This window comes from Neltuma alba, unplaced genomic scaffold (genome assembly GCF_004799145.2).
Source record: "Neltuma alba isolate B1F8T4 unplaced genomic scaffold, ASM479914v2 tig00010691_pilon, whole genome shotgun sequence".
Lineage (NCBI taxonomy): Eukaryota > Viridiplantae > Streptophyta > Magnoliopsida > Fabales > Fabaceae > Neltuma > Neltuma alba.
The window spans coordinates 229,483-257,408 of NW_021635531.1; the positions used below are offsets into that span (position 1 = coordinate 229,483).

At 34.2% G+C, this 27,926-nt stretch overlaps 1 protein-coding gene and 2 long non-coding RNA genes across 4 annotated transcripts; all 3 read left to right on the forward strand.

Moving 5' to 3' along the window:
* The first annotated feature begins 707 nt into the window (after nucleotides 1-707).
* Nucleotides 708-21,965, forward strand: LOC114758412 (uncharacterized). Its single transcript, XR_003741795.1, has 3 exons — nucleotides 708-718; nucleotides 14,455-14,459; nucleotides 21,782-21,965. It is a non-coding gene; the product is annotated as an uncharacterized LOC114758412 (long non-coding RNA).
* On the forward strand, nucleotides 9,403-10,510 carry LOC114758408 (uncharacterized). Of its 2 annotated transcripts, none has more exons than XR_003741791.1 (3): nucleotides 9,403-9,451; nucleotides 9,817-9,994; nucleotides 10,442-10,510. It is a non-coding gene; the product is annotated as an uncharacterized LOC114758408 (long non-coding RNA). The 2 variants fall into 2 exon arrangements; XR_003741792.1 differs by having other exon boundaries at nucleotides 9,407-9,488.
* Nucleotides 21,966-24,711: 2,746 nt separating the features above from the next.
* LOC114758396 (probable disease resistance protein At4g27220) lies at nucleotides 24,712-27,101 on the forward strand. Its single transcript, XM_028947436.1, has 2 exons — nucleotides 24,712-26,191; nucleotides 26,443-27,101. Exons 1-2 carry the CDS (start codon nucleotides 24,712-24,714, stop codon nucleotides 27,099-27,101), a joined length of 2,139 nt encoding a protein of 712 aa, XP_028803269.1.
* The last annotated feature ends 825 nt before the right edge of the window (nucleotides 27,102-27,926 follow it).

A 27,926-nucleotide genomic window follows, 5' to 3' on the forward strand; every position in this document is an offset into this window, starting at 1 on the left:
TGTAAGTATTTGTTGAGAAGCCTCTTTGATTATGCAGAAACTTTTATATTTGGTGAAAGGAAAGCTTCCATGTTGAACAAGGAGATTCATGTTCAAGTACATGATAGAGAGGGCAAGCAGTTGAAGCAGAAACAACCATTGATACCAGAAGAACTTCAACTTGAAAGATTTCCATATTTCAAACCAAATTCTCAGGATCAGCTATCATCAGAAATAAGCTCTTGACACAGACATTACCGGATGAAAGTGAATCTTGAAAGGTTGAACCATACAAACTTGTGGACACAGGCAAACAAGACCCAGAGACATCATTTTCAATTTCATTATCATCATCTTCTTCTTCATCATCATTATCTCCCTTGACAGGAAGTAAGAGATTTTCAACATGCATGAGCTTCTGGTTTGTTTCGCAACTTGATCACCTGTGGAGCCTTAGATCCAAACGACGACGTTGTGGTCAGGCTAAACCAAGCTCATAAAACTGTTTCTAAGAACTCTAACACCCTCGATGATGGTAATGTTAACGCACAAATTCGCAAACATGATAGATTTGGAGGATCAGCTAGGAATCTTTGAAGTTGTTGGAATCCCTAGCAGGAGCATCATTAAGCCAGGTAAGTAAATGAGAAATTGGGCCCAAAATATTTCAAAGTTACAAAATATGACAAAATCGAAGTCTTTCTTCATGACATGAGCTTTCATATTTGCAGAAAAGGCTGTGATGAGAAGAGCACAAACAAGAACAAGAAGAAGCTAGGCGAGTTTCTGAATCAGATTTCTCGCAAACCATTTGGAGGGTCAATTTTCTCTAGATGAGAGGAGGCAGAAAATACAAGAAAATACGTTGTAGGGAAGAAAAACAGGGCATGTTTGGAACAAAAAGCCCATTAGGGTGAAAGATCCATTTTGTTGGACTATTTTATACAGATTGCAAGTTCCGTGTAGTCATGTAAATTGGAAAAAAAATGTCCAAATGATAATTCTTTTTGACTTCATCAGATTCCACGAGCACTATCCAAATTAATGATTTATTTCACGTTATATGTTACTTGTTAATTAAACTAAATTGAGAATTTCAATCTATCTTCGACCTCTACTTTTGATTTGTAGCTACAATTCTTCTGCCTGCCACCAATTTTGGGGCTGGCCTTTTTAAAAAAATTAAAATTAAATTCCAGTCATAATCTAAAATTTCATAACCTATATTAATTAATTCAGCCTTTAAAAATCATTATATATACTATACTTGTAGTCTTGTGGTCAAACCTTTTCTTTAAAAAAGGAATTCACTCTTCATCACCATGATAGCGTTGAAGCTTAAGCTGACCTCCTCGACTTTTCCTAGTGTGAATTATGCAGAATTAATGGCTGCTTCTATATTCAGAACATTGATTAATCTCCTATCATCATTTACCATTAATGTTTTTTAATATAAAAAGAAAATTTTATATACCAATAAAAAAAATACTATATCTGGTCCTTAATATAAGAGCTAGTTGATTAATTTGAATACATTAAGAAATTTTATTAAGTTAGTTATTTGTAATAGATAGGTATTATTTTTCTTAAAATACCCTTTCTAATCATGTATATTGACTAAAACTACCATTTGATGAAATATTCGATATGTGTAACTGTTATAAGAACTACTTTGAGGAAAAATGAATAAATATAAGAGACAAAGTAGATTAGAGTCTTATATTTAGGATCAAATTAAAAGTCAAACTAGATCTTACATTAAAAATCGAAAGTATTATTACAATACAAAGTGTATATAGGGACGAACATAAGAAGAAGATAATTTCATAAATTGAGGTTTGATTAGTCTTTTACTCATCTCCAACTGAAGACAATTTGCCATTAATTCTTTGATGAGTCTTTTGAATTTGTATTTACATTACAGACAAAGGTGCCAGTGCCACAGCTTTTTGTGTTTGGTTGCATTTGGAGCTGCTATGGTCTTTCCCCCTATGTTTTTTATTAACAATAAAATGAGCAAAATATTTTATTTAAGGTTATCATATTTTGACACTAATATTAAATTGTAAATTAACATAAATTGCGTGGTGAGTATCTGTAAGAGATAGTACGGGGGAAAAAAAACTTAAGTGTTAGGAAACCAAATTAAATTGATTTTGACTACCTGTATAAGGGAAGTGTGTCAAGGTATGAGTTGTAAGAAGTTGATAAAAGTGGAGCCTCTAAATGAGGAAGATAGTTGGGCTCTGTTTGATGAGTTTTTTGGGATTATTCCATGAAGAACTATCTTTGGAAGTGAAAAACATTGCACAGAATATGGCACGAAAATGTGAGGGTTTGCCCCTAGCTATTGTTATAATCGCGACAAGCATGAAGGGGAAAACAGAGACTGAAGAATGGAGACATATGTTGGAATGTCTTGAAAACTTGGGCCATGGACAATATGAAATGGACAAATGGGTATTTCCAGTTTTGAGATTTAGCTATGATTTCTTAAATAACAAATTACAAAGATTCTTCTTGCATTGTGCCTTAAGTACCAGCAGAAATTTTTCTAATTACACTGTTGATCATTTGATAAGAAGGTTTGTTTATGAAAGCATTGACAAGACAGAGAAGTTGAGGGTGCAATACAATGAAGGTCTCAACATGTTTGGTAAATTAAAGAATCATAGTGTGTTGGATTATGATGGTGAATGGATGATAAACAAATTTCTTAGACTCCTACCTATTGGTATTGCAGACGACACTTGTAAAATTATGGGAAAAGCTCATAAGAATTTGACAAAAATACCAAGTGATGACCAATGAAAGGAAAATCTTCAAAAAGTTTTTCTGACGGGGAATAAGATACTAACAATTCCAGATGGCACATGTCCTAGGTGGTTTCAGCTTTTTACATTGCTTTTGAATCACAATGCAAAACTCAATTAACTACATCTCAGATGATTTTTTCAGCCACATGCCTACTCTTAAAACACTTGATTTGTCTGAGACTGTGATCAAGCATTTGTCTGAATCGGTGTCAAACTTAAAATGTCTCATTGCATTACTACTCTCAGGATGTACAAAATTGAGTTACATTCCTTCATTAATAAAATTGAAACGGTTAATGTCATTGGATCTGTGTTCTGCCGCTATCACTGAAGCACCTGTTGGATTGGAATCATTGGTCAATCTTAGATACCTGAATCTGTTCCATACAGATAAGCTGGCAATGTCAATATCGCTCATATCCAAATTGATCAACTCAGAGCATCTTGAGCTGGGTGGTCCCCTATACAAAACGGATGTGACAGTACATGGCACCCAAGGTTTGGAAAAGTTGGAACTTGTACTTGCCACCTTCTATGCCATTAATGTCTTCGATAGCTTTGTAAGCATCCCAGCCAAGAGTCATGTACTCGAAAGTTATCGTTTAACTTTGCAACATAAACGTATTTGTTTCGAAGATGACGGGATAATAACTCAAAGTTCTGCGGAGAAGATAATTTTTAGGGCTATGGATTTGAGAAACAGAGTAGTACTCGCAGGAGACATCAAGCAGTTGGGTATACAGAATTGCTGCCACTGGACAGGTGCTAGGTCCCTTTGCAGTGTTTTATCATATGGCCTCAACAATAATCCACACCAAATTGAAGAGTTGGATGTCTGGTATTATGCAAATGTGGATTACTTGTGTTGTAGCACTTGCCCCTTTTGCTCCTCTTCCCAACTCGTTGGACGTCTATGCCTCCATGAAAGGAAGGATTTGAAAAATTTGATGTCACCATTTGCTGATTCCTTGCATGAATCCACCCTATTTTCTCAACTCACAAGTCTTTCGATTGCGCATTGCAACAGCATGGAGACTCTGATCGCGTTCAAGTTACTAGCACTCCTCCGAAACCTGCGCTACATTTTCGTTTCTTCTTGTGAGAAGATGAGAGAAATAGTTGGAGAAAAGCATTCTGTAATGGAACCTACTTTTATTGCTGACCTCATGGACCTTCTTCATAACAACTTTGCCCTTCTGCTTAACAACTTGTCTCACCCTACAATTGAACTTCCCATGTTGACATCTCTAACATTATGGCACATGCCACAATTAGATTTCGTATACAGAGGCATCATGCTCTGCCCTTCTCTCCGGAGATTCTTTGCTGATGACTGCAAGGAACTAATTCATCCTCAGATAGCGATCTCAAATAATGGATGTGAGCTTTCGATGGACTTGACCTCAACTGGATACCAATGGTAAAAGTGATTAATCAGGTCCATGTATTTATTCCTCCTCATGCTTCAAATATACTTCAAGAGCTTCTCCTCTTTAATGACAAAAAGTAAAATTAATTTATATGTGAGAGCCAAATAATCATATGTTCCTTTTTGTCTTGTTTATTTCTCTCTGTCTACTTGTGATCGCCGACCTTGGACGCTTGTCAGTTTTTGAATGCCTACCAATAAAAATAATTAATGTTCCAATAATTTAAATTTTGTTTATTATAAATTACAACAAATATCATAAATAAATCTCAACAAAGGGAAGCCAATTTGTTGGATATATGACTTGATCATCTCTTTATGCCTTTTATTTGAATGTTCAAAGTGCGCAATACTACACAATTCAGGGTGTCAATCAGTGTGAATGTACCTCATCTCCTAAGTTCCGAATGATATTGTCAATTATTCTGTCACTTGCAAGGCAGAGCAGCCAGGTTATTTGTAGCATGCATTTCAATTACAGGGCCATATATTCGCAGTTCTAATCCCTTTTTGTTGGAAGAATGACACCATAACTTATTCTATGAATATGTCTTAAATGTATTTATTTTTATATGCACCAGTGTAGGCATTACGTTGTTGCGTAATAAAAACGTTATTATATTTGTGTGTTATACACACACACACACTACAATAGAATGCCATAACTAATTCCTTTTTTTTTGCTGGTATAAAAAGGTTTAGATGCTGAGAGAGCTTATAGATTCAAACTCATAATTTTATGAGTGATAAGTTATTTTTTATCAACTAAATCAATTCTTATTGACAATGCCTTAATTAGACATTTGGCTGAAAATCAAATCATGATTTTAAAAATAATTTTATAATATATAAAATAAGTATAAGAGAGGAGTTTTGTCTGAAGTATTTTTTGTTTGCTTTTACTTGGTACCAAACAGTCAATAAGTCATTACACCTCTGCCATGCCCTTCTGCTTTCCTCTTAAGCCCGAAGTAGCTAGCCCACCAGTGCCCTCTTCACAGCCCAAGCCTACGATAACATTAAGTTGTTTCACAACAGCTCACTAGTTTAATAATGTCACGCTCAACACATATAAAAAAAAAACAGAAAAAATTATCATGAGGTTCTAAAAAAGAAATTTAATTATCAAAAAACCTGTTGTCATTTTCTATTTTAAAATTTATCATTACATGCTCTTCAATTGTCAACAAGTTTCGGGGCAATTAAAGCCTTTTCTCTGGGTACCTGATTGTAATTCCCGATAGGAAAAGTAGAAGCACTTTGGTTTCATAATATTGATTGATATTGTAATAGGCCTCACATGCAGATTGCAGGGGAACATTGTAGGCTGTTTCGGCATTATCGAACGGCGCCGAATAAATTAAATAGACATTATTCTTATTTCTTATTTAGCGTAGAGAAGACGACATATTCAACAAGAAATTTATTTATTTGCGGTCAAATTGGCCGACGATACAATTACATGGAAAGACAAGGATGTATAAAAAATGAAAAGAAAAATATAAATACATCCAAGATAAAAGAGTTGTTTATAAATAAGCCGGGGAAATTCGCTAAAGTATAGTAAAGTCTCTTTTCCTCTTAAACAGGCGAAAGACAAAAAGGTCAAAGTGCATCCAATATCTAGAAGTATTTGTTGAAGTGCATTCAATACCTGAAAATATTTCGTGGTGTATCTAACATCTTAAAATATTTTTGGATGCATTTAGGACGCTAGAGTTTTTTTTTCTTTTTGCTTTGATGTTGAATGCACCAAAAAAATATTTTTCAGAATTGGACGCATTTAAAACAAATATTTTAGAGTATTGAATGCACACAAAAAAAAAACCTTTAAGGTGCTGGACATACTTAAAAAATTATTTCAAGGTGCTGAATATACTATAAAATACTTTAAGGTGCTAGATATATTTGAGAAAATATTCTGAGATATTGAATGCACCTTAACGTAAGACAAAATTTCTGCTTAACTTGTAAATCTGTAAAAATTCCCTTAGAATAATATATATACATATACTATTTTTCAAAGTTTACATTTATTATCCGTTGATTTATTTCTCATAAAATTTAAGAATCTATATGATAATTTGATTTGTTGGATCCCTACTTGTTCCTATTTAATGATTTTTCCCATTCCTTAATGATTTTACTATTACAAAATTTATTTAAGTAGGAGCGAATTTGAAAAGGAATATATTAAGACACAGATAATTAAGCTCCTCTATGTACATAATTTTGGCAACTAAATATATTATTATATCTAGGGATGGAGGGAATATATTGTTTGGTGACTTCTGATGAGGATGGAAGAGAGGAAAATTCACAAAATAGGTATCTACTTGCTACCTCGAAAAGGAAGTTAGGGATATGATGGCCATAACCACAAAAAAAAAAAAAGGAAAGAAAAGAAAAAGGGAAGTTGAATATAATAGTTTTTCTTGCGTTTTTCATCTTTGAGTTGCAATTTGTCTCCCTCGTGTTGCTCCCCAATTTGTTTAGGAAGGATGCTTTATCTTTAGGGGAATCTGTACAAGCGGACTTTAATAGTCTTTAAGAAAAAAATCATTTAGATGTGACTCAGATTATATTAAAACTCTTATTTCCACAGATCTGCCCTTAAATTAGGTGAAAGAATCTTGCATTTAGTGAAAAAGGAACAGACTTTTGTTGGCATGCACCGGGCGGTAGCGGGGAACACTATATGGTGATTCTTAATTTGTCCATTTTCATTTATTAACGCGTTTTCTTCTGCGTTGAGGCATCAAGTCAGCAGCACTACTGCTTCTCACCAGAGTCAGTCGTCCGCCACGCTTCGATCCTCAACTTGAAGTAGCATTCAGTGATTTTTTCTCTTTGCTCTGCTTTTCCATTTGATTATTATGTGACCCGATTTTCATCTTCGTTTTGTCACTATCTGAATCTGCCTTTGCACAGACTGATTCAAGATTGATCAATCTCTGAAGTTGCGTGGCGTGCAATAATCTTCACCCCTTCATGACTTGGCTCGATCAAATTGCATGCCTATTAAGGAAAGGTAAATGATTTTGTATGTGCAGGAAAAGTAGATTGGATTTACCAACGAAAACTCAAGCCCTAAACATATCAAAAAGTCATGCTCTGAAAAGCTACATTTCAAACTGTGGAACTGTATGTCTTCAAATTTCATTACTACTTTGGTTCAGCATATAGGAACGGTAATAATGGGAAAGGTAGGTGGAAGGCCAAGGGATGACGTGTGGCTACACGCTGAGCTATTGGGGGGACGACGACGAGTGAAGTGCAAATATTGTGGCTGGGAATTTGCATCAAGTGCTAACAGAATTAAATCTCATATTAATAGAGACAAGGGCAAGGGCATTCGAGTCTGTCCAAATTTTGTTTCAGAGAAAGGAAGAAACTCCAATGATTTAAGAGACGACCTCCTACATTCTCAACAAGGTATTCCGTCTATTTCATAACATAAGGCACTTCTAAAATACTAGTAAGAATTGATTAAAAATCTAAATCATTTTGGGACTAATTAATATTCGTCTGTCAATTTTATCTCTGGAATGAATACTTCAATGTAATTCGTTGCATTATTTTCCCCACAACCTTATTTGATATAGGTAAATTTAAAAAAAAATTCAATTTGAGATAAATTTAATGAGTTAACTACTATTTTTTAATTATAAAAATTAGTTAAAATAATTTAATTATATATTATTATACTCTCTCCTATCTTTTTAAATTCACAGAGAGATTTTTTTTCCTTAACTTACGCTATATAGGTTTAAATGAAGAAAACATTAATTAGACACTCCTTTACTTTTCAGACAGAGGTGAAGAGTTTTAAATCTTCCTTTAGTTCCGGTAATGTTTATCGTTTTTGTAGTAAGAAATCTCATTGGATGGTCTAATAGATGATAGCGTGTCCAACGAAGCAGGACAAATCCAAGCTGAAGCTAAGCATCAAGAAATGATTCAAGTTGGGTCATCTTCTATTTCCAGTAGAGAGAATGGAGACTTGCAGGTCATACAATATGTGTTTGAATATCTAAGGTTGGATTCGTACCTCCGTATGAATGTATTCTATTTTCGTTTTGCTTTTTGAATCACCCTAGTTCTATTTTGTGATAAGTATATCGTTCTAATTCTTCAGTCCTGAAGATAAGGTTTTTATTTCTCCACTTTCATATTTGACTCAAGAAGAATTTGCCACACTTAAATCAGAGAATTTTTTGGATTCATTCGTGAGTATCTATTTATTATATTTTTATATTCTATTTCAATTTTAATGACCACGGTTTTAGTTATATTAATATTAAGCTCTATCCATTCTTAGGCAATATATATTTTTGTGGAGATATTAACTGATATTGAGCGAAAGGAAAAAAAAAACTATACCTTCGAATTGGTATCTCCCTGTGACATTTTCGGTGTTTTCCTATTCCCTTTTCTGTTATATGATGTATGCCAATAGTTTTTTTTTTAAATCTAAAACTAGTACATTGATAATTACTTTTAATGGTTCATCCATAACGTAATTATCGGATGCAGCACTCAAAGGCAGTATAGGTCACTTCTTGAACTTTGTCCATCACCAAAAAAAAAGAAGAAGAGAAAATTATATGTTTGACCTGGAATCCTGTGAGAAGGTATAATTTTCCAACTCTTTATAGAAAAGTTTCTTTGTCAGCATGATTGCTTTGTTTTCTTCTCGCCATGTCAATTTGACTTCTGTTATCACAAATGATAAGTGTTTATTCCTGTTCACATTGGAGCAAACCCAAATGGTGGACATTTTTATTTATACATTATCCATTTAGAGAACGAAGAGACTGAAATATGGGATTCTCTACTCGATACATTTGTGACTGAAACAGAACACAATGAGACAATAAAAAAATTGGTGAGTGTTAGATAATTGGAATATTCAGAACATTAATCGATGATTGTTCTTTTGATTATATAGAATTTCTGCTTTATATCTAGTTGCTTGCCATGGAAAAACTCATCGTGAATGTAGCATTTACGAAATTTCGTTCCAAGATGGAAAACGCCATCCTCCCACAGCGCAATGGGTGAGTGGACCACTATTATGTAAAATTATATAAACCTTTCTAAAAAAGTTTTTACCATGACCTTATCATATTTGTATATTATAATTTGTAGATTTGACTGTGGTATCTTTGTAATGAAGTTCATGGAACAACCCGATAATTATGTGAAGAGAAATCCTTCATTTCTGGTATGCCTCTTACAAACATATAATCGTAGACTCATAGGTAAGCACTCACAAATGCCCGCACATAGTCCTACACCGGCACTCAAGTACTCTCTCTTACCCCGTGAAGTAAATGGAGGGGAAGATAAGAACGAGGAAATTTTAACGAGATCGATTTAAAAAAAAAATTAAAGAAACAGGGTTTTAAAATTTTAAAAAAGAGAATATGTAAAATAAAAAAGTGCTAAGAATTAATTAAAGAGTTTTACCTCCATTTCTCCAATTTTTTAAATGGGTCTCATTAAAATTCTCTCTTTCTTTTCCTCCCCTCCATTTTCTTCATCCCAAACACACCCTTAGTCATATAAATGATACGGATGACTATGTAGTTTGACAGTGAAAAAGAAAAGGAGGATTTGGCTATGAAGTTGCTCAACAGTGACCTGAACCCAGAAAAACAAAATCTATATGACAAAGCAAGACGCCACTACGCACAAGTTGAAAAGCAAGATGGCAATAAAAGATTACGAGTTGCCAGAGTAAATAGACAAGATCGTTTAGAAGAAAGTATGAGTATCAGGATATAAAATTTATATCCAACTCCATTTGTTTGTCATTTATGAATTTGTTTTTAAACTTTTAAAATTTTCATAACTTCTTTTTGGCCAAAAAAATTGTCATAACCTTAAAAAATTACTCTCATCAAATTGTAACCTTCTCTCATATTTTCCTCTTTGCCACTCTTTTCTCCATAACTTTTTGATTACTTAGCGAGGGACAGGCGAGGAAAAATATTTAATGCCGCCCAAATTTTCTGGTGACTTACATTTTGAATTCTTGAAATCTTCCAAAATGTGATTTCCACATAGGGACGGAGGGAGTATGTACACGACTGCTTAAAATTTAAATGCCATATTTTGTAATTTTTTTTTAACTTGTCTAACTATCTTTACTTAATTATTTATTACTATTTTTGTTGCTAATCTTCCAAAGATTATATATTGCCTACAACAGATTTAATTGGGTGCGATTCTCAAAATGATGATAAACAAATATGGGAGTGGATAACGGGTGACAAGGTGTCAATAATTGGCGTTTGAGGAATAGCGGGTTCAAGAAAAATAACCTTAGCAACCCATATTCATGATAAGCTTTAGAAGAAGCCAATGGTGACATTAAAGTTATTTGGGTGACTGTATCACAAAATATCAACTTGTACAAGTTGTAAAAAGTCATAGCTAAATCAATTAAGTTGGATATATCTGATGAGCCTTGTAAAAGAATTGCTAGAAAATTATTTCAAGCATTCAAGGAGATGAAGAAGTGTATTATTATCTCAGATGACATTTGGGATCATTTCTCTCTAAAGGACCTTAGATTTCCTATGTCAAGTAATCGAATTAAATTGATTTTGACCACTCGGATAAGGGAAGTGTGTCAACATATGGACTGCAAGAAGGTAGTAAAAGTGGTAGGTCTAAATTTAGAAGATTCTTGGGATTTGTTCAGAAAGTTTTTGGGAGTCCATGAAGAATTGTTTTTGGAAGAGAGCTTGGTAAAGAAAGTGGTATCGGCATGTAATGGTTCGCCCCTAGCTATTGTTAGAATCGCAACAGGCATGAAGGGCAAAACGCAGGTTAGAGAATGTTGACGAACTCATGGCCCTTGTGCAGAAACAGCTATTTTGACCCTGCTATTGAAATTCCCATGTTGACATATGTTGAATTATTTGACCTGCCACAATTATATCTCATATGCAGAGGCCTCGAGCTCTGCCCTCTCTCTAAACATTCTCTGCTGAATCTTGCAATCAATTAAGACCCCCTCAGAGAGTGAGCTCCAATAATGGAAGTGTGCTTCTAAATAAGACGACCCTGGATGGGTGCTACTGGGAAGTGACTAATCAGATCCGTATGTGCCCCCGCTGTTTGACTTCATTTTATATTATGTCGATGATGAATACACTTCATGAGCTTCTCCTCCCGCAGTTAGAATGCCTAAAATTAATTAATTATATTAGAGCCAAATAATCATATGGTACTAAGTCGAATTTGAAAGTTGTTTGTGGCATGCCTCTCAATTATTCTAATTCTTTTTGGTAATGTAATATGCAGGACACGGTTATTGCTGTGTGTGACACTGAAGATGATAGGACCTGATATCCTTTAAGTCATTATTTAAAAACTGCTTTTGATTCTATATTTATGTTGTGTGCTTCTATATTTGTTCAATTACGCTATTTTAGTCAGAACATTTATTTATGATGAAACTAGGTTTGTAATGCAACTACTTGCTTATAGCAACAACACTATTTTATTGGAAGAATGACATGAAGACTTATTCAAGGAACTTATCTATACTGAACTCAAGTCGAATTACATAGGCAAATTTACATATGAACTCTGAACAAGGGACTTATTTATGAATAAAACCTTACTAACTATACTAAAATGCTTTCAAGTATCTTAAAGTTGGTTGTCCTCAGTTTCTGTTTGTAGGACAACATTTTGCAGAGTGATTTGTTTCTATTTATAGGACAAGTTAGAAAATTTGAGAATTATTTAGTACTTTTTTTTTTAATTAGTGACTTACCTCTGTCGGAGGTTCATATGTGCACGTGCAGCTTTACAAGACAAATTTGAAAATTTGAGAGTTATTTAATATTTTTTTATTAGTGACCTTAGTGAGAAAAAAATTAATTTTGAAGTTAGAAACATATACGCCAGTAAGAAAAACATATAGAGGATGTGATGCGAAAATTAACGATAGAGGGGGTGTATAATATTTAAACTTGTACTCTCGACTGGGTGCGCTAATAATTAACTGGAAAAATATATCTATAATATTTGAGGACAGTTTTGCAAAAAAAAAATCCTGTTTATTTTTATTTGATTTCTATTGTTTTAAATAAAGTGATTTAGTTTTGTATATTTTTATGTGTTATTTTAATATAATTTATTGTTATATTTGCAGTGAAACCATTTATTCAATTCTCATTTGGTTGTCACCTTTTTTTGTTCAAGTGAAATCATTTAAATTTTATATGGATTAGATTGTACATGGTTTTCAACATTTGACAAAATAAGTATATTCAAATTACAAATAAAAATTGATTGTAAGCTTTTAAAATTTTTATGTTACAAATTTAAGAAAATGCACATGGCATATCTATTCTTCAAGATATTATAGTTACGTGTGGTGCGAAGTATTGAAAATGGAAGATAAGGATTGGGATTGGGTTGAAAACATATGTTAAAAAGATGCTTAGCATGAGTGATTTTTTATCACGTGGGATTAGGCAATCCCATATAGATAGGATTAGAAAATACCACATCTTCTCATGGTATTTTCCAATCCCACATATATGGGTTTGTCTAATCCCAAATATCATACAATTACTCATACTATACACTCTTTTAATATAGTTTTGTACTTTTAATTTCAATTCTTATCCCTTATTTTTAATGTTTTGTAGCAAACAGGAGCTAGATGTTAAGTATGAATGCCAGTCATACAATACAAATAAGTATTTCGCCATCATGAATAAAAAAGCTGACTTTGAGGAAAGATCATATTGTATTTGCAGTTGAATTATTTTCAAAATTAAGATTTGAAATCTGTAATCAAACTTTTGAAAAACAAAAAGGAAAGATATGGCAACGGAAAGAAAGAAACAGAATTTACCATTTTTGAGAGTAATGCTGTGAGGACAAGAACTGATTATTAATTATAATTATAAATGAATAAATAAACAGAAGTGGTTCATGTAAATAGTGTCTTAATCATATAAAATTAGAAGTCCTCCTATATGGCATGAGAATATTCAAATTCAAATTATTTAAAGAAAACAGGCACGCTACTCCAAGTACGACTCTGTGTCCAGCGGCCTGCATTATCTTCACCATATATAGTAATCAATCAGACATCGAAAGGCAATATTGGATTATTATCAACTCTTATTTTAGTAGCTGCCGGCACCATGAGAGACAGAGATCTTTCTTCTTATCGCAGGTTAGCTGATTTCTACAGTGTATATAAATTGCCATTGCTTGCTTGTGAAGTAGCAGAGAGTTAAGTTTGTGAATTGAAGGAAGAGAGATCTGGGATTGCAGCGCAGAGAGAGAGAGAGAGAGAGAGAGAGAGAGAGAAGGAGATGGAAGGAAGTAAACGAAGTAAAGGTGGTGAAGTGAGAAGGATCCATATAGTGTACTTCCTCAGTTTGATGGGTCGTTCTGAAGAACCTCATCTCATACGTATTCATTGTCTAGCTTGCAGCGGAGTCTATCTTCGAGGTGCTTTAATTTCTCTGTTTCTTTCATTACATTCCCGTGAAATTCCTTGCACGTTTCTGTTACCTTTAAGAAAATTGTTCCCACTTGCACGTCATGATTTGTTGACTCTCACTTCCAATGTTGTATGCTTCCCTCTTCTGTCTTTTAATACTTTCTTTCCTTCCCTAAATTTTAAGGTTTTGGACTTCCCTTTGGAACGTGAAAATCACATTATTAAGTGTTGTAAGAAAAGTTTTTTATCAGTCAAGATTTAGTGGAAACACACGGATAAGAACGGCGTGAACTGTGGTTTTGGTTTTTGAGACGCTGGGTCTGCAAATTACAGGCTCCTCTGTCTCTGTGTGTAGCACCCTGTTCCTCGCTTTCTCAGGTCATGATTTATGGACTTTGTTTATGTAATAAAACATGTGAAGAGGTGGATTGGAAAGCAAGAGGGAAGGATTTGGCAGAGACGTATGCATGGTCCTACAAGAGGAAGAATGAATTGTACCCTTATGCTCTGTTTTTGAATTTTTTATTTTTTATTTTTGGATTGAGTTGAAGTATGTGATCTGTGGATTTAAATTGGGAGCAGTAGGCACGACACAGGGCACTTGTGGCAAGACTTTGGATGATGACCTCATTACTCCACTCTCTGATAATGAATACGTCCTCAGGATCTCCAATCCAGCCTCCCCCTTTGGTATGTTCTTCAAATGAAATAATGCAGCATTCTCCTTCAGTAACAATTTTCAGAATAAGTTGTGTCAGTATTTGTTGAGAAGCCTCTTTGATTTTGCAGAAACTGTTACGTTTGGTCCAAGGAAAGCTTCCATATTGAACGTGGAGATTCCTGTTCAAGTGTATGATACAGAAGGCAAACAGCTAAAGAAGAAGCACCCATTGCTACCAAAAGAACTTCAACCTGAAAGATTTCCATATTTCAAACCAAATTCTCCAGATTAGCTATCATCAGAAATGAGTTCCGATAGGTCCACATTAGCAGATGGAAGTGAATCTGGTAGAGTTGAAGCAGACAAACTTGAGAATCACTCGCTATATTTTTCTCTGTATCAACCCAGTTCGATGAACATGAGCAAGCATCAAAGAAACGAAACTGACAAAACTGATACGTCAGAGACACTACTTTATATATCACTGTCATCATCATCATCTTCTTCTTCTTCATTATCTCCCTTGAAAGGAAGCAAGAGATTTTCAACTGGAGCTGTTTGTTTCGCAACTTGATCACGTGTGGATGATAATAACGTTAATGCACAGATTCGCAAACATGATAGATTTCGAGGATCAGCCAGGAATGTTGGAAGTTGTTGGAATCCCCAACAGCATGATGAAGCCAGGTAATTAAAGATTATGACAAAGATTAAAGTTAGATGGATTTTTATAAAGATGCGTTCGGTATCGGTTTCTTTTTAATAGCATGAGGTTTCATATTTGTAGAAAAAGCTGTGAGGAGAAGAGCACAAACAAGAAGAAGAAGAAGAAGCTAGGCAAGTTTCTGAATCAGATTTCTCACAAGCCATTTGGTGGGTCAACGTTCTCTAGATGAGAGGACCTACAAAATATAAGAAAATTTATTGCGGGGAAGACAAACGGGATAGGTTTCGAACACGAAGGCCATTCACGCGAAATAGTCATTTAGTCGGACCATCGCCTGTGGAGAATCAAGTTCGAAAATAAAATTGCTTTTGACCCCATCAGTTTCCCCGAGCCCTATCCAAATTAATTTATTTCATGTCATATGTCACGTGTTAATCAAATTAAATTGAGAATATTTCAATATTTTCAGGTTCTAAATTTGGATTTGTCGCTATAAATTTTTCTACCCATCGAACGAGTTAATCCGCGAATTGTTCTGATGTTTTATTTAATTTTAAAATTTAAATTTCACTTCAATTTAACTTTTTAAAATCATTACAGTTGTAGTCTTACGGTACCAAACGGGATCTTCTTCTGCTAGCTTATCCTCACCTTTAGAGTGTTGAAGTTTAAGCTCACCTTGTGTGAATGCAGAATTTCTGAAACGTCACAGAGCTCTTTTTTTTTTTTTTTGGTGTGACTTCAGAATTAATAGCTATTTCTATTTATTCGGATCACTGATTCATTTACCATTTCCGACAGCTCCTTGTCTTTGGTTGCATGTGGTAGCTGCCGTTTTTAATATAGGAGTATAATAATGTGCAAAATATTTTATTTAAAATTATCGTATTTGATGCTATTCTTAAACTGTTGTAAATTAACATAAGTTTACTAATGCTCATTACTGGAACCTAAATTAATAAAAATATTTAAAAACTAAATTACTTCCTCTGCTCCTAAGCAGCGGCTAAATTAAAATGTTGATTAAAATTAGTTAAAAATAGTAAATATATAAGATATGTAATTTTTTAAAATATACCCTTATTTTATGAAAATGATGAGTGAAAAAGAAAACAGGAAAAGAAATGCAGGAGAATGATTGAGAAAAAGATATGAGATAGATATATAAAAATGGGCCTCATTTCTATCATTTAAATTAATATTTTAACGTTGGAGATTTAATATTGTATAAAAATATTATTATAATATCACATAATAAATAAATTGGAATTATTAAAAATTTTGTTTTAGTATTTCAATTTGGAAACATAACAAAACAATTATCTTTGAATTTCACCTCCAGCCTGCCCCTTCGCTTTCAACCTAAGCCCAAAGTAGCAGGGCCCCTAGTGCCCTCTTCACAGCCCAAGCCCACGTTAATACACAGCCGCTTCATTACGGCTCCCTAATTGTTTAGTTAATATTAATCTATTAGCGCGATTTCTTCTGTGTTGAGGCGTCAAGTCAGCAGCACTACTGCTTCTTACCAGAGTCAGTCGTCCGCCACGCTTCGATCCTCAACTTGAAGTAGCATGCAGTAAGTTTCTCTCTTTGCTCTGCTTTTCCATTTGATTGGCATGTGACCCGATTTTCATCTTCGTTTTGTCACTATCGGAATCTGCCTTTGCACGATTATTCATTCTCTACTTGGACAGATTTAAGAGTGATCAATCTCTGAAGTTGCGATTCATAATCTTCATTTCTTGATTACTTTGCTCGATCAAATCGCATGCATGTTAAGTAAAGGTAGATTATTCGGTATGTGCAGGAAGAGTAGATTAGGTTTACTGACGAAAACTCAAGCCCCAAACTTATAAGCATTCATAAATTTTTGGACTAGTGGTTATAATATAAATTGGGGGTTATAAATTTTTATACATACACTAATATTTTTGTTATTGCCGCATGTTAAAATACATATATATACTTATAAAAATAATAAATAAATAAATAATATCTTGGTAATTTACCATCAAAACATAACTTTTTTTTTTTTTGAGTTTGATGCTTTGGTTTTACCGTATAATTTCAAAAATCGTGTGGTCTTTAGTAAAGTCACTTTTGCCGTGCTAAAAAAATTTCCCAATAATAAGGCACCGTGTCATGCAGCTGTAGAACAATGTATGCTCTGCGCCCTCACATGAATACTAGTACAGCGTCCCATAATCATTTAGGTGAAGTACTTCTACGCTGTGATTGAAAAACTATTTTACTGCTTTCCAAACAAGCCCTTAAACTTGCTTAGGGTCACGGTAGGTAAACAGCTGAAATAAGTTTTTGGTTGAGGTTAAAATGATACAAGAGTTTATACTCTTCTGGTCCTAAATATAAAATTTATTTTGTAGTATAAAATATAAATTATACTATAAAATGAATATTATATTTAGAATCGAAGTAGTATTAAACAACTCCAATCATGGAGCACCCTTCCTTAAACCCCTAAAGCCTGAAACACTACTGTTTCAACTCATGCTTTAATTCATGACTTGCAAGTTGTAATACCTATTAAAAAAATAAAAAAAAACTGAAAATTATTGATGTCAAATAAAAAACTTCAATAAAAATTTCTTGTTATTTATGAATTTAGTGATGTCAATGCTAAAGAAAATGTTGTTATCAAATATGGTTTGAGATTTAATAATTTTGAACTTATTTTTTTGTCATTTTTTCTTAAATATGTTTCACATAGACTAAAGAAAATTTTAAACCTTATTAAATCTTATTTAAAATTCAATAACTGTTTAACTTTATCCTTATTTAATATACACTATATCTTATATAAACAAAGTCAATACAATAATAAATAAATAATAAAATTGTACATCCATGTAAAAAATTTCTCTCAATACTTTATAAAGAGAACTAAAAATGTCTTTTCTTTCCGTCCATAAATAAGAGCATAGGAGTATTCTTTTCTTATGTTGTGAGTTGGCAAGTTGAATGCTTCGGTGTAGATGCTTTGTAATAAGATGGAGTATTAGTTAGTTTAAAGTTTAGAGATTAGAAGTTCAACAACCGATTTAAACATGAAAATAGGTTTTAAATAAAAGGCGTTTCCCGCTTCCGCCAACGGAGTCAATCGGGCCATCAGACAAGAATCTGTCCTTTCTCTCCTTCTCATCCACCATTCTGATAAAGCACTCTGTCATACAGCTGCACTGTACAATACACACACTATTTATTTCAGACGCACTCTTCCCCCAAAGTCCTTCGTCTTCATCATCATATTCCTATTCTGTGGACTCGACTCAACTACTGTTTCTCACCGGGATCAGCTGTCCGCCATGCCTCAATCCTCAACTTGAAATAGCATTCAGTAATTTTCTGTTTTTGCTCTGCTTTTCCATTTGATTATTATTATGTGACCTCATTTTCATCTTCGTTTGTTGTTGTTTCTGCTTCTGCCTTTGCACAGTTACTCGTTATCTACTCAGACAGATTCAAGGTTGGTCGATCCCTGAAGCTTCTTTGCGCACAATAATCTTCATCCCTTCATTGCTTTGCTCGATCAAATTGCATGCATATTAAGGAAAGGTATGCGATTTTGTATGTGCAGGAAAAGTAGATTGGATTTATTGACGAAAACTCAAGCCCCAAATTGTGGAACGTATTACTTCAATTTTAATTATTACTTTGGTTCAGTGTCTATATATATAATATTGCGTATGCAGGAAGAGTAATAATGGGAAAGGCAGTTGGAAGGCGAAAGCATGTTGATATGTGGCAACACGTTGAGGTATTGGAGGAAAAAGGTAGATGGAAGTGTATGCATTGTAAAGAGGAATTCTCAGGAGGTGTTAACAGAATCACATCTCATATTAAAGGATTAAAAGGCAAAGGCATTCGAGTATGTCCAAAATTTGATTCAGACAAAGGAGACTCCAGAGATCTCAGAGACAACCTCCTTCATTCTCAACACGGTACGTAGTTATATATGATTATACTCGCTCCTGTATGATCTTTTTTCCTAGATCATGCAGAGGGGATTTTTTTTTTTTTGAAAATAAGAAATCTCATTCAGTCATTGGACAGTCTAATAGATTATAGCATTGTCCAATGAAGCAGGACAAATCCAAGCCGAAGCTAACAATCAGGAAAGGATTCAAGTTGGGTCATCTTCTGTTTCGGATTGGGAGATTGAAGACTTGCAGGTCCTACAATATGTGTTTGAATGCTTAAGGTTAGATTCATATACTTCCCACTATGTATATATGCTTCTAATAAGGATATATGAATATACTTTATTTTTTGATTTGTTTTTTAAAATCACTCTCATTCTATTTTTTTGATAAGTATATCATTCTAATTCTTCAGTCCTGAAGATGAGGTTTTTGTTTCCCCAATCTCATATTTGACTCAAGATGTTTTTATCACACTTAAACCAGAGGCTCCTTTGGATTCATTGGTAGGTATTTATACATTCTTATATTCTGTTATAATATAATGACCAAGGTTTTCGTTATATTGATATTTAATTTTATGCATTCTTAGGTAATGGATATTTTTGTAGAGATGTTAAACCATGTTGAGCGAAAGAGCAAAACTGTGCCTTCGAATTGGTACCTTCCTGTGGCATTTTCGGTGATATCCTATTCCCTTTTTCTGTATGTCAAATGGTTTTTTAATCTAAAACTAATTCATTGACCATAATTTTTAATGGTTCGTTCATGACATAATTATAGAAAGCAGCACTGGAATGCAACATAGGTTACTTTTTGGACTTTGTCCGTCGCCAAAAAATAAAAGAAAATTATATGTCTGACCTGGAATCTTGTGAGAGGGTATGTCAGTCTTTTCAACTCTTTATAGAAAAGTTTCTTTGTCAACCTCATGACCTTTTTTTTCTTTACCATATATATTAATTTAATTTTTTTATCACAAATAATAGATATTTATTCATGTTCACATTGGAGCAACGTCAAATGGTGGACATTTTTATTTATATATTATCCATTTAAAGAATAAAGAGATTCAAATATGGGATTCTCTACCCAATACATTTGTGGCTGAAACAGAACGTGACGAGAGAACCAAAAAATTGGTGAGTGTTAGATAATTGCAATATTGACAATATTAATCGATCAATTATTCTTTTGATTTTATAGAATATGTGTTTTATGCATCTAGTTGCTTGCCATGGAAAAACTCTTCGTAAATGTAGCATTTACGGTATTTCGTTCGAAGGTGGAAACTGACATCCTCCCACAGCCCAATGGGTGAGTGGACAATTATTATGTAAAATTATATAAACTTCACTAGAAAAAGCTTTTATCATGACCTTATCATATATGTATCTTTTAATTTGTAGATTTGACTGCGGTATCTTTGTTATGAAGTTCATGGAACAATCATATAATTATGTGAAGAGAAATAATTCATTTCAGGTATGACTTCTTACAAACATCTAGTCATAGATTCATAGCTAAGTGCTCACACATGCCCATGCATAGTCCTGCACGAGCACGCAAATACTTTTTTTTACCCTGTGAGGGAAATGGAGGGGAAGGTAAGGGCGACAAAATTTTAATGAGGTCAATTTAAAAAAATTGAAGAAATGAGATTTTAAAATTTGAATAAAGAGAAAACAACAACAAAAGCCTTATTTCACTAGATGGAGTCGGCTATATGAATCACACAATGTCATTGTGCTCTGTCAACAACCCAATCTTTATATATGTTGTTGACCAAAAGATCTCATTCAATGACCTCATTGAGTGTTCTTCTCGTTCTTTCTCTGTCCCTTTTTATGGGGCTCCAAACTGTATGATCTACCCTCCTCACTGGAGTTTTCAATGGCTGTCTCTGCACATGTCCAAACCACCTTAAGCGATTGTTAACCATTTTCTTTTCGATAGGCGCCACACCAACTCTTGCTCTAATATTTTCGTTTCAAATCTTATCTTTTCTTGTATGACCACACATCCATCTCAACATCCTTATTTTTACTACTCCCACTTTATGCTCTCTTTTTTTTATTGCCCAACATTCACTGCTGTACAATATAGTTGGTCTTATAGCAGTTCGATAAAATTTTTCCTTAAGCTTCTCAGGTACCTTCTTATTGCAAATAACTTTAATAGCCTTCCTCCATTTTAATCAGCCAGCTTGTATTCTATGAGAAACATCTCTATCAATTTCACCATCCTCATGTACAATAGATCTTAGGTATTTAAACTTTGATACTTAAAGAATGATTTGATCCCCTATCTTCACCTGCAAATCACCATTTTCTTGCCTTTCTCTAAAATTACAATGCATATATTCTGTTTTGCTCCTACTTAAATGGAAACCTTTTGACTCTAAAGTCCTCCATAACTCTAATTTTTCTCTTCTTTTAATTCTGCCATGAGAAATATGTCATCCGCAAAAAGCATGCACTTAGAGATTTTTTTTTTGAATAGACTCGGTTAGAATGTCCAGAACAGTATCAAAAAAGTAAGTATTCAAAGCAGAACCCTGAGTTAGGCCAATCTTAATGGAGAAGTTCTTTGTCTCACCTCTAGGTGTTCTTACAATAGTAGTCACCTCTTCATACATATCTCGTATGGCTTTGATATAAGCAACCCGTATACTTTTCTTTGCCAAAGCCTTACAAAGTACTTCTCCTGGCACATGATCATAGGTTTTTCCCAAATCAATAAAAACCATAAGTAAATCCCTTCCTTTACTCCTATATCTTTCCATTAACCCCTTTAGTGAACAGATTGCTTCTGTTGTGGATCTTCCCGGCATAAAACCAAATTAGTTTTCAGAAATAAAAGTCTCCAATCTCAACCTATGTTCAATCACTTTTTTCTACAACTTCATCGTATGGCTCATAAATTTTATCCCTCTGTAGTTTGCACAGTTTTGAATATTTCCTTTATTTTTGTAGATAGAAACTAAAATGCTTTGCTTCCATTCATCCGGCATATTCTTGAAGCGTAAGATTTCATTAAAAAGCTTGATTAGCCACAATTCACTCTTCTCGCCTAAAATTTCTAAGCTTTAATAGGAATATTATCAGGCCTAACGGTTTTATCATTGTCCATTTTCTTAAGAGTTGTCTTAACTTCTCCGATGTGAATCTTGCGATAAAAGGTCAAATTCCGATCATCTTTGCTAATTAGCAGGTCCTGTAAGTTCTGAGTCACACAATCGCTTCTCTCATTAAACAACTTGTAAAAGTAAGCATCCCATCTATCTTTAATATCCCTATCAATAACTAAAACTTTATCATCTTCATCCTTTATATACTTCATTTGGTCCAGATCTGTCTTTTTTCTCTCCTTTTGCTTTGCAATCTTGTAAATATTTCTTTCCTCCACCTTTGTTCCTAACTTCTTATAAAACCCCTCATATGCTTTAGTACGTGTTTCGCTCACTGCTCTTTTCGTTTCTTTTTTAGTCAAACAATACTTTTCCCAATTTTCTATACTATTGCATAAATGCATGGCCTTAAAATAATCTCTTTTTTGTCTGACTTTCTCTTACACATTCTTATCCCACCACCAAGTCTCCTTCTCTCTCTAACCACAACCTTTAATTAGATTCTCTCAAGATTGCTTTAGCTACCATATGCACTCTTGTAGCCATCTCTTCCTATATAATATTCGTATTTCCCTGCAACTCCAAGTTCCCTTCCTCCAAAAGGATCTTTTTAAGAACTTTCGCTTCTCACCCTTTAACTGCCATTACTTAACTCTAGGGTTTACCACTTGATGGTACTTTTGTTTGATACTCTTAAAACGCACATAAGGGTGAGTACTCTATGTTGTGCAGTCACCCCATCCTGAGGAATCACTTTGCAATTAGTACGTAGTCTTCTGTCCGGATTCTTAACCAAAAAGAAATCAATCTATGATTTTGAGGCTCTACTCTTGTGCATGATTAAATGCTCCTCTCGCTTCTTAAAACAAGTGTTGACAATCTTGAACTTATATGCAAGTGAAAAGTTAAGAATAGATTGTCATTCATTGTTAAGCTCCCCAAAACCAAAACCACCATGAGCCTCAACAAATTGCCCTCCTTCCTTGCTGACATGTCCATTAAGGTCCTCACCAATAAAATTTTTTTCTTCAAGTGGTGTGCTTTGAATCAACCCCTCCATATCTTCCCAAAACTTATCTTTAAGGTGTGTCTTTGCCCCAACTTGAGGTGTGTAGGCACTAATGATATTGAAAGTATGCTTTCCAATAATTATTCTAAAAGATATTATTCTATCCTCAAACCATTTAACCCCACCACATTCTTCTTCCATGTTACGTCCACAATAATCCCAACACTATTCCTTGCACTCACCTTTCCTGTGTACTAAAGTTTACACTCTCCAAATTCCGCGGACACTTCTCCAACCCATTTAGTTTCTTGGAGGCACAAGATATTAATCCTTCTGTTCCTCATAACTCCTACGACCTCCATAGATTTCTCATTCAAAATCCCAATATTCCAAGTACCAAATCTAATCTTGCTCTTATGAACTAACTTCTTTAGCCGCCTCCATCCGAAAGAGTGCGGTAGCCCTTGCTCATTTAACACTACATCCTGGTGATGATGCAGCGGCTTTAGCTCACTTCTCATTATACTTGAGCCATACAGTGTGTTACTTCTAAGCAACGACCTCGCAATAGCATAATTTTTTCATTGATCCATGTTCATGAGATTTGACGGGTTTTTATATTGGCTATCGAGGCCTAACACAACCCTCCTCCTTTATCCAGGTTTGGGACTGGCTATAATATGTAAAATAAAAAGAGTATTAATAATTAATTAAAAAATTTTAACTCTATTTCTTCAATTTTTTAAATCAGTCTTGTTAAAATATTTTTTCTTCTTTCCTCTCCTCCATTTTCTTCATCCTAAACAGACCCTTGGTCATATAAATGATACGGACAACTATGTAGTTTGACAGTGAAAAAGAAAGGGAGGATTTGGCTTTGAAGTTGCTCAACAGTGACCTAAACCAAGAAAAACAAAATATATATGACAAAGCAAGACGCCACTATGCACAAGTTGAAAAGCAAGATGGCAATAAACGATTACGAGTTGACGGGGTGTATAGACATGATCGTTTAGAAAAAGGTATGGGTATTTGCATATAAAATATATGTCCAACTCATTTTAGATGTCATTTATGAAAAATCTAATAAAATTTGTTGAATTTTTTAGACTTTTAAAATTTTTCATAATGTTTTTTGGCCAAAAAATTGTCATAACATTCAAAAATTACTCCCATTGAATTGTAACCCTCTCTTATATAGCACTCTCGTCTCCATGACTTTTTTTATTATTTAATGAGGGACAAGTGCAGAAAAATATTTAATTCTGCCTAAATTTCGTGGTGGCTTACATTTTGAATTCTTAAAATATTCCCAAATACGATTTACACAGAGACGAAAAGAGTATATGTATGATTGGTTAAAATTTGAATGCCATATATTTAATTTAATTTTTTTAATTCTTCTCACCATCTTTAATTATTTCTTACTATTCTGGTCGCTAGGATCTTCCGAAGGTTATGCATTGCCTACAACAGATTTAATAGGAAGGGTTTTTAAGAGGCAGAGTAAAGATATAAGGAAATGGATAAAGGGTGATGGAGGAGGAGGAGGAGGAGGGGGAGAGGGGGAGGAGGAGGAGGAGGAGGAGGTGATTATGGGGAAGTCAGCTATTGGAATTTGGGGAGGAGGAGAGTCAGGAAAAACAGCCTTAGCAACCCATATACATCATGAGCTTATTCGTAATGACATTAAAGTTATTTGGGTAACTGTATCACAAAATAGCATCTTGCATTTGCAAAAAGTGATAGCCAAATCAATTGATTTGGATATATCTGATGAGTATGAGGTTAAAACAATTGCCCTGAAATTATTTCAAGCATTCAAAGAGATGAATAAATGTGTTATTATTTTAGATGATGTTTGGGATCATTTTTTACTACGGGACATTGGATTTCCCATATCAAATGATCGAATTAAATTGATTTTGACTACCCGTATAAGGGAAGTGTGTCAAGGTATGGATTGTGAGAAGGTAATAAAAGTGAAGCCTCTAGATGAAGAAGATAGTTGGGCTTTGTTTGTTGAGTTTTTGGGATTATTCTATAAGGAACTGTCTTCGGAAGTGGAAAATATTGCACGGAATGTGGCACAAAAATGTGAGGGTTTTCCCCTAGCTATTGTTAGAATCGCGACAAGCATGAAGGGGAAAACAGAAGCTAGAGAGTGGAGACATATGTTGGAATGTCTTGAAAACTTGGACAATGGGCAATATGAAATGGACAAATGGGTATTTCCAGTTTTGAGATCTAGCTATGATTTCTTAATTGACGAATTCCAAAGATTCTTCCTATATTGCATCTTAAGTACCGATGGAAATTTTGATAATGACGATGCTGATCATTTGATAAGAAGATTTGTCTATGAAAGCATTGATGAGAGAAAGAAGTTGGGGGTGCAGTATAACGAAGGCTGGAACATGTTACGTAAATTAAAGAATCATAGCATGTTGGATTATGATGATGTTGGTTATTGGATGACAAACAAATTCCTTAGAGTCCTTGCTGTTGGTATTGCGGAAGAAACTGGTAAAATTATGAGAAAAGCTTCTGAGAAGTTAACAGAAATACCAAGTGATGACCAGTGGAAAGAAGATCTACAAAAAGTTTTTCTGATGTGGAATGAGATACAAACAATTCCAGATGGCACATGTCCTAGGTGTTCTCAACTTTCTACATTGCTTTTGAACCACAATGCAAAACTCAACTATATCTCAGACGATTTTTTTAACAACATGCCTACTCTTAAAACACTTGACTTGTCTGAGACTGGAATCAAGCGTTTGCCCAGATCGGTGTCTAGCTTGGAATGTCTCACAGCATTGTTACTTTCAGGATGTAGAAAATTGAGTTTCATTCCATCATTAAGAAAATTGAAACGGTTAATATCATTGGATCTATTTTTTACTGCCATCAGTGAAGCACCTGTGGGCTTGGAATCATTGGTCAATCTTAGATACCTGAATCTGCTCCATACAGATAAGCTGGTAATGTCAATATCTCTCATATCCAAATTGACCAATTTAGAGCATCTTGAGCTGGGTGGTCCCCTATACAAAACAGACGTGACAGTACAAGGTACACAAGGTTTGAAAAAGTTGGAAGTTATAGTAGCCTATTTTCGTGACGTTAGTATATTCAATACCTTTGTGAGCTTCCTGGGCCATAATTGTGCAACCAGAAGCTATCATTTAACTTTACAGGATAGAAGTTACGATCTTGGCCTAAGTGATGTTCTTTGCGATGGAAATGTTATCATAGAATATCCCATGAAAAGGTGGTTATTGAGAATATGGTTTTGGGACATGAAAAAGTAATACTCCCTGCAGACATGAAGGAGTTGGATATGATTAATTGCCAGCAAGGGACAGGTGCTGGACCCCTATGTACTGTTTTATCATATGGCCACAACAATAATCCACACCAAATTGAACTGTTGGATATTTGCCTCTATGATGATGTGGAGTACTTGTGGTGTTGCAATTGCCCCTTTTGCTGCTCTTTCCAACTTGTTGGACGTCTAAGACTCTCTGCTTTGAACAAACTGAAAAGTTTTGTGTCACCACATGCTGATTCCTTGCATCAATCCACCCTATTTTCTCATCTCACAGATCTTGAAATTCAGGATTGCGACAGCATGGAGACTCTGATCGCGTTTGAGTTAGCAGCACTCCTCCAAAACCTGCGCACCATTTGTGTTCGTAGTTGTGAGGAGATGAAAGAAATATTTGGAGAGGATCATTCTGTACCGGAACTTGTTGGTGTTGACGAACTCATGGCCCTTCTGCAGAACAGCTGTTTGCCCCCTAGTATTGAACTTCCCAGGTTGACATCTCTTGAATTATTTGACATGCCACAATTAGATCTCGTATACAGAGGCATCATGATCTGCCCTTCTCTCCAAACATTCTATTCTGAATCCTGCAATCAATTAAGACCCCCTCAGAGAGTGAACTCCAATAATGTTGATGATGAATATACTTCATGAGCTTCTCCTCCCGCAGTTAGAATGCCTAAAATTCATTAATTATATTAGACCCAAATAACCATATGGTACGAAGTCGAATTGCAAAGTTGTTTGTAGCATGCCTCTCAATTATTCTAATTCTTTTTGGTAATGTAATATGCAGGGCACGGTTATTGCTGTGTGTGACACTAAATATGATAGGACCTGATATCCTTTAAGTCATTATTTAAAAACTGCTTTTGATTCTATATTTATGTTGTGTGCTTCTATATTTGTTCAATTGCGCTATTTTAGTCGGTACATTTATTTATGATGAAACTAGGTTTGTAATGCAACTACTTGCTTATAGCAACAAAACTATTTTATTGGAAGAATGACATGAAAACTTATTCAAGGAACTTATCTATACTGGACTCAAGTCGAATTACATAGGCAAATTTACATATGAACTCTGAACAAGGGACTTATTTATGAATAAAACCTTACTAACTATACTAAAATGCTTTCAAGTATCTTAAAATTGGTTGTCCTCAGTTTCTGTTTGTAGGACAACATTTTGGAGAGTGATTTGTTTCTATTTATAAGACAAGTTAGAAAATTTGAGAATTATCTAGTACTTTTTTTTTTTTGTTAGTGACTTACCTCTGTCGGAGGTTCATATGTGCACGTGTAGCTTTACAAGACAAATTTGAAATTTTGAGTTATTTAATATTTTTTTTATTAATGACCTGAGTGAGAAAAAAATTAATTTTGAAGTTAGAAACATATACGCTAGTAAGAAAAACATATGGAGGATGTGATGCAAAAATTAACAATAGAGGGGGCGTGTAATATTTAAACTTGTAC

What these genes read in the sequence shown, in the direction of transcription:
- LOC114758396 (XM_028947436.1), top strand. Translation starts at nt 24,712, where the DNA reads ATGGGGAAGTCAGCTATTGGAATTTGGGGAGGAGGAGAGTCAGGAAAA. An exon ending in AACAGACGTGACAGTACAAG is followed by an intron (nt 26,192 to 26,442) that starts GTACACAAGGTT and finishes TACTCCCTGCAG; the next exon opens with ACATGAAGGAGTTGGATATG.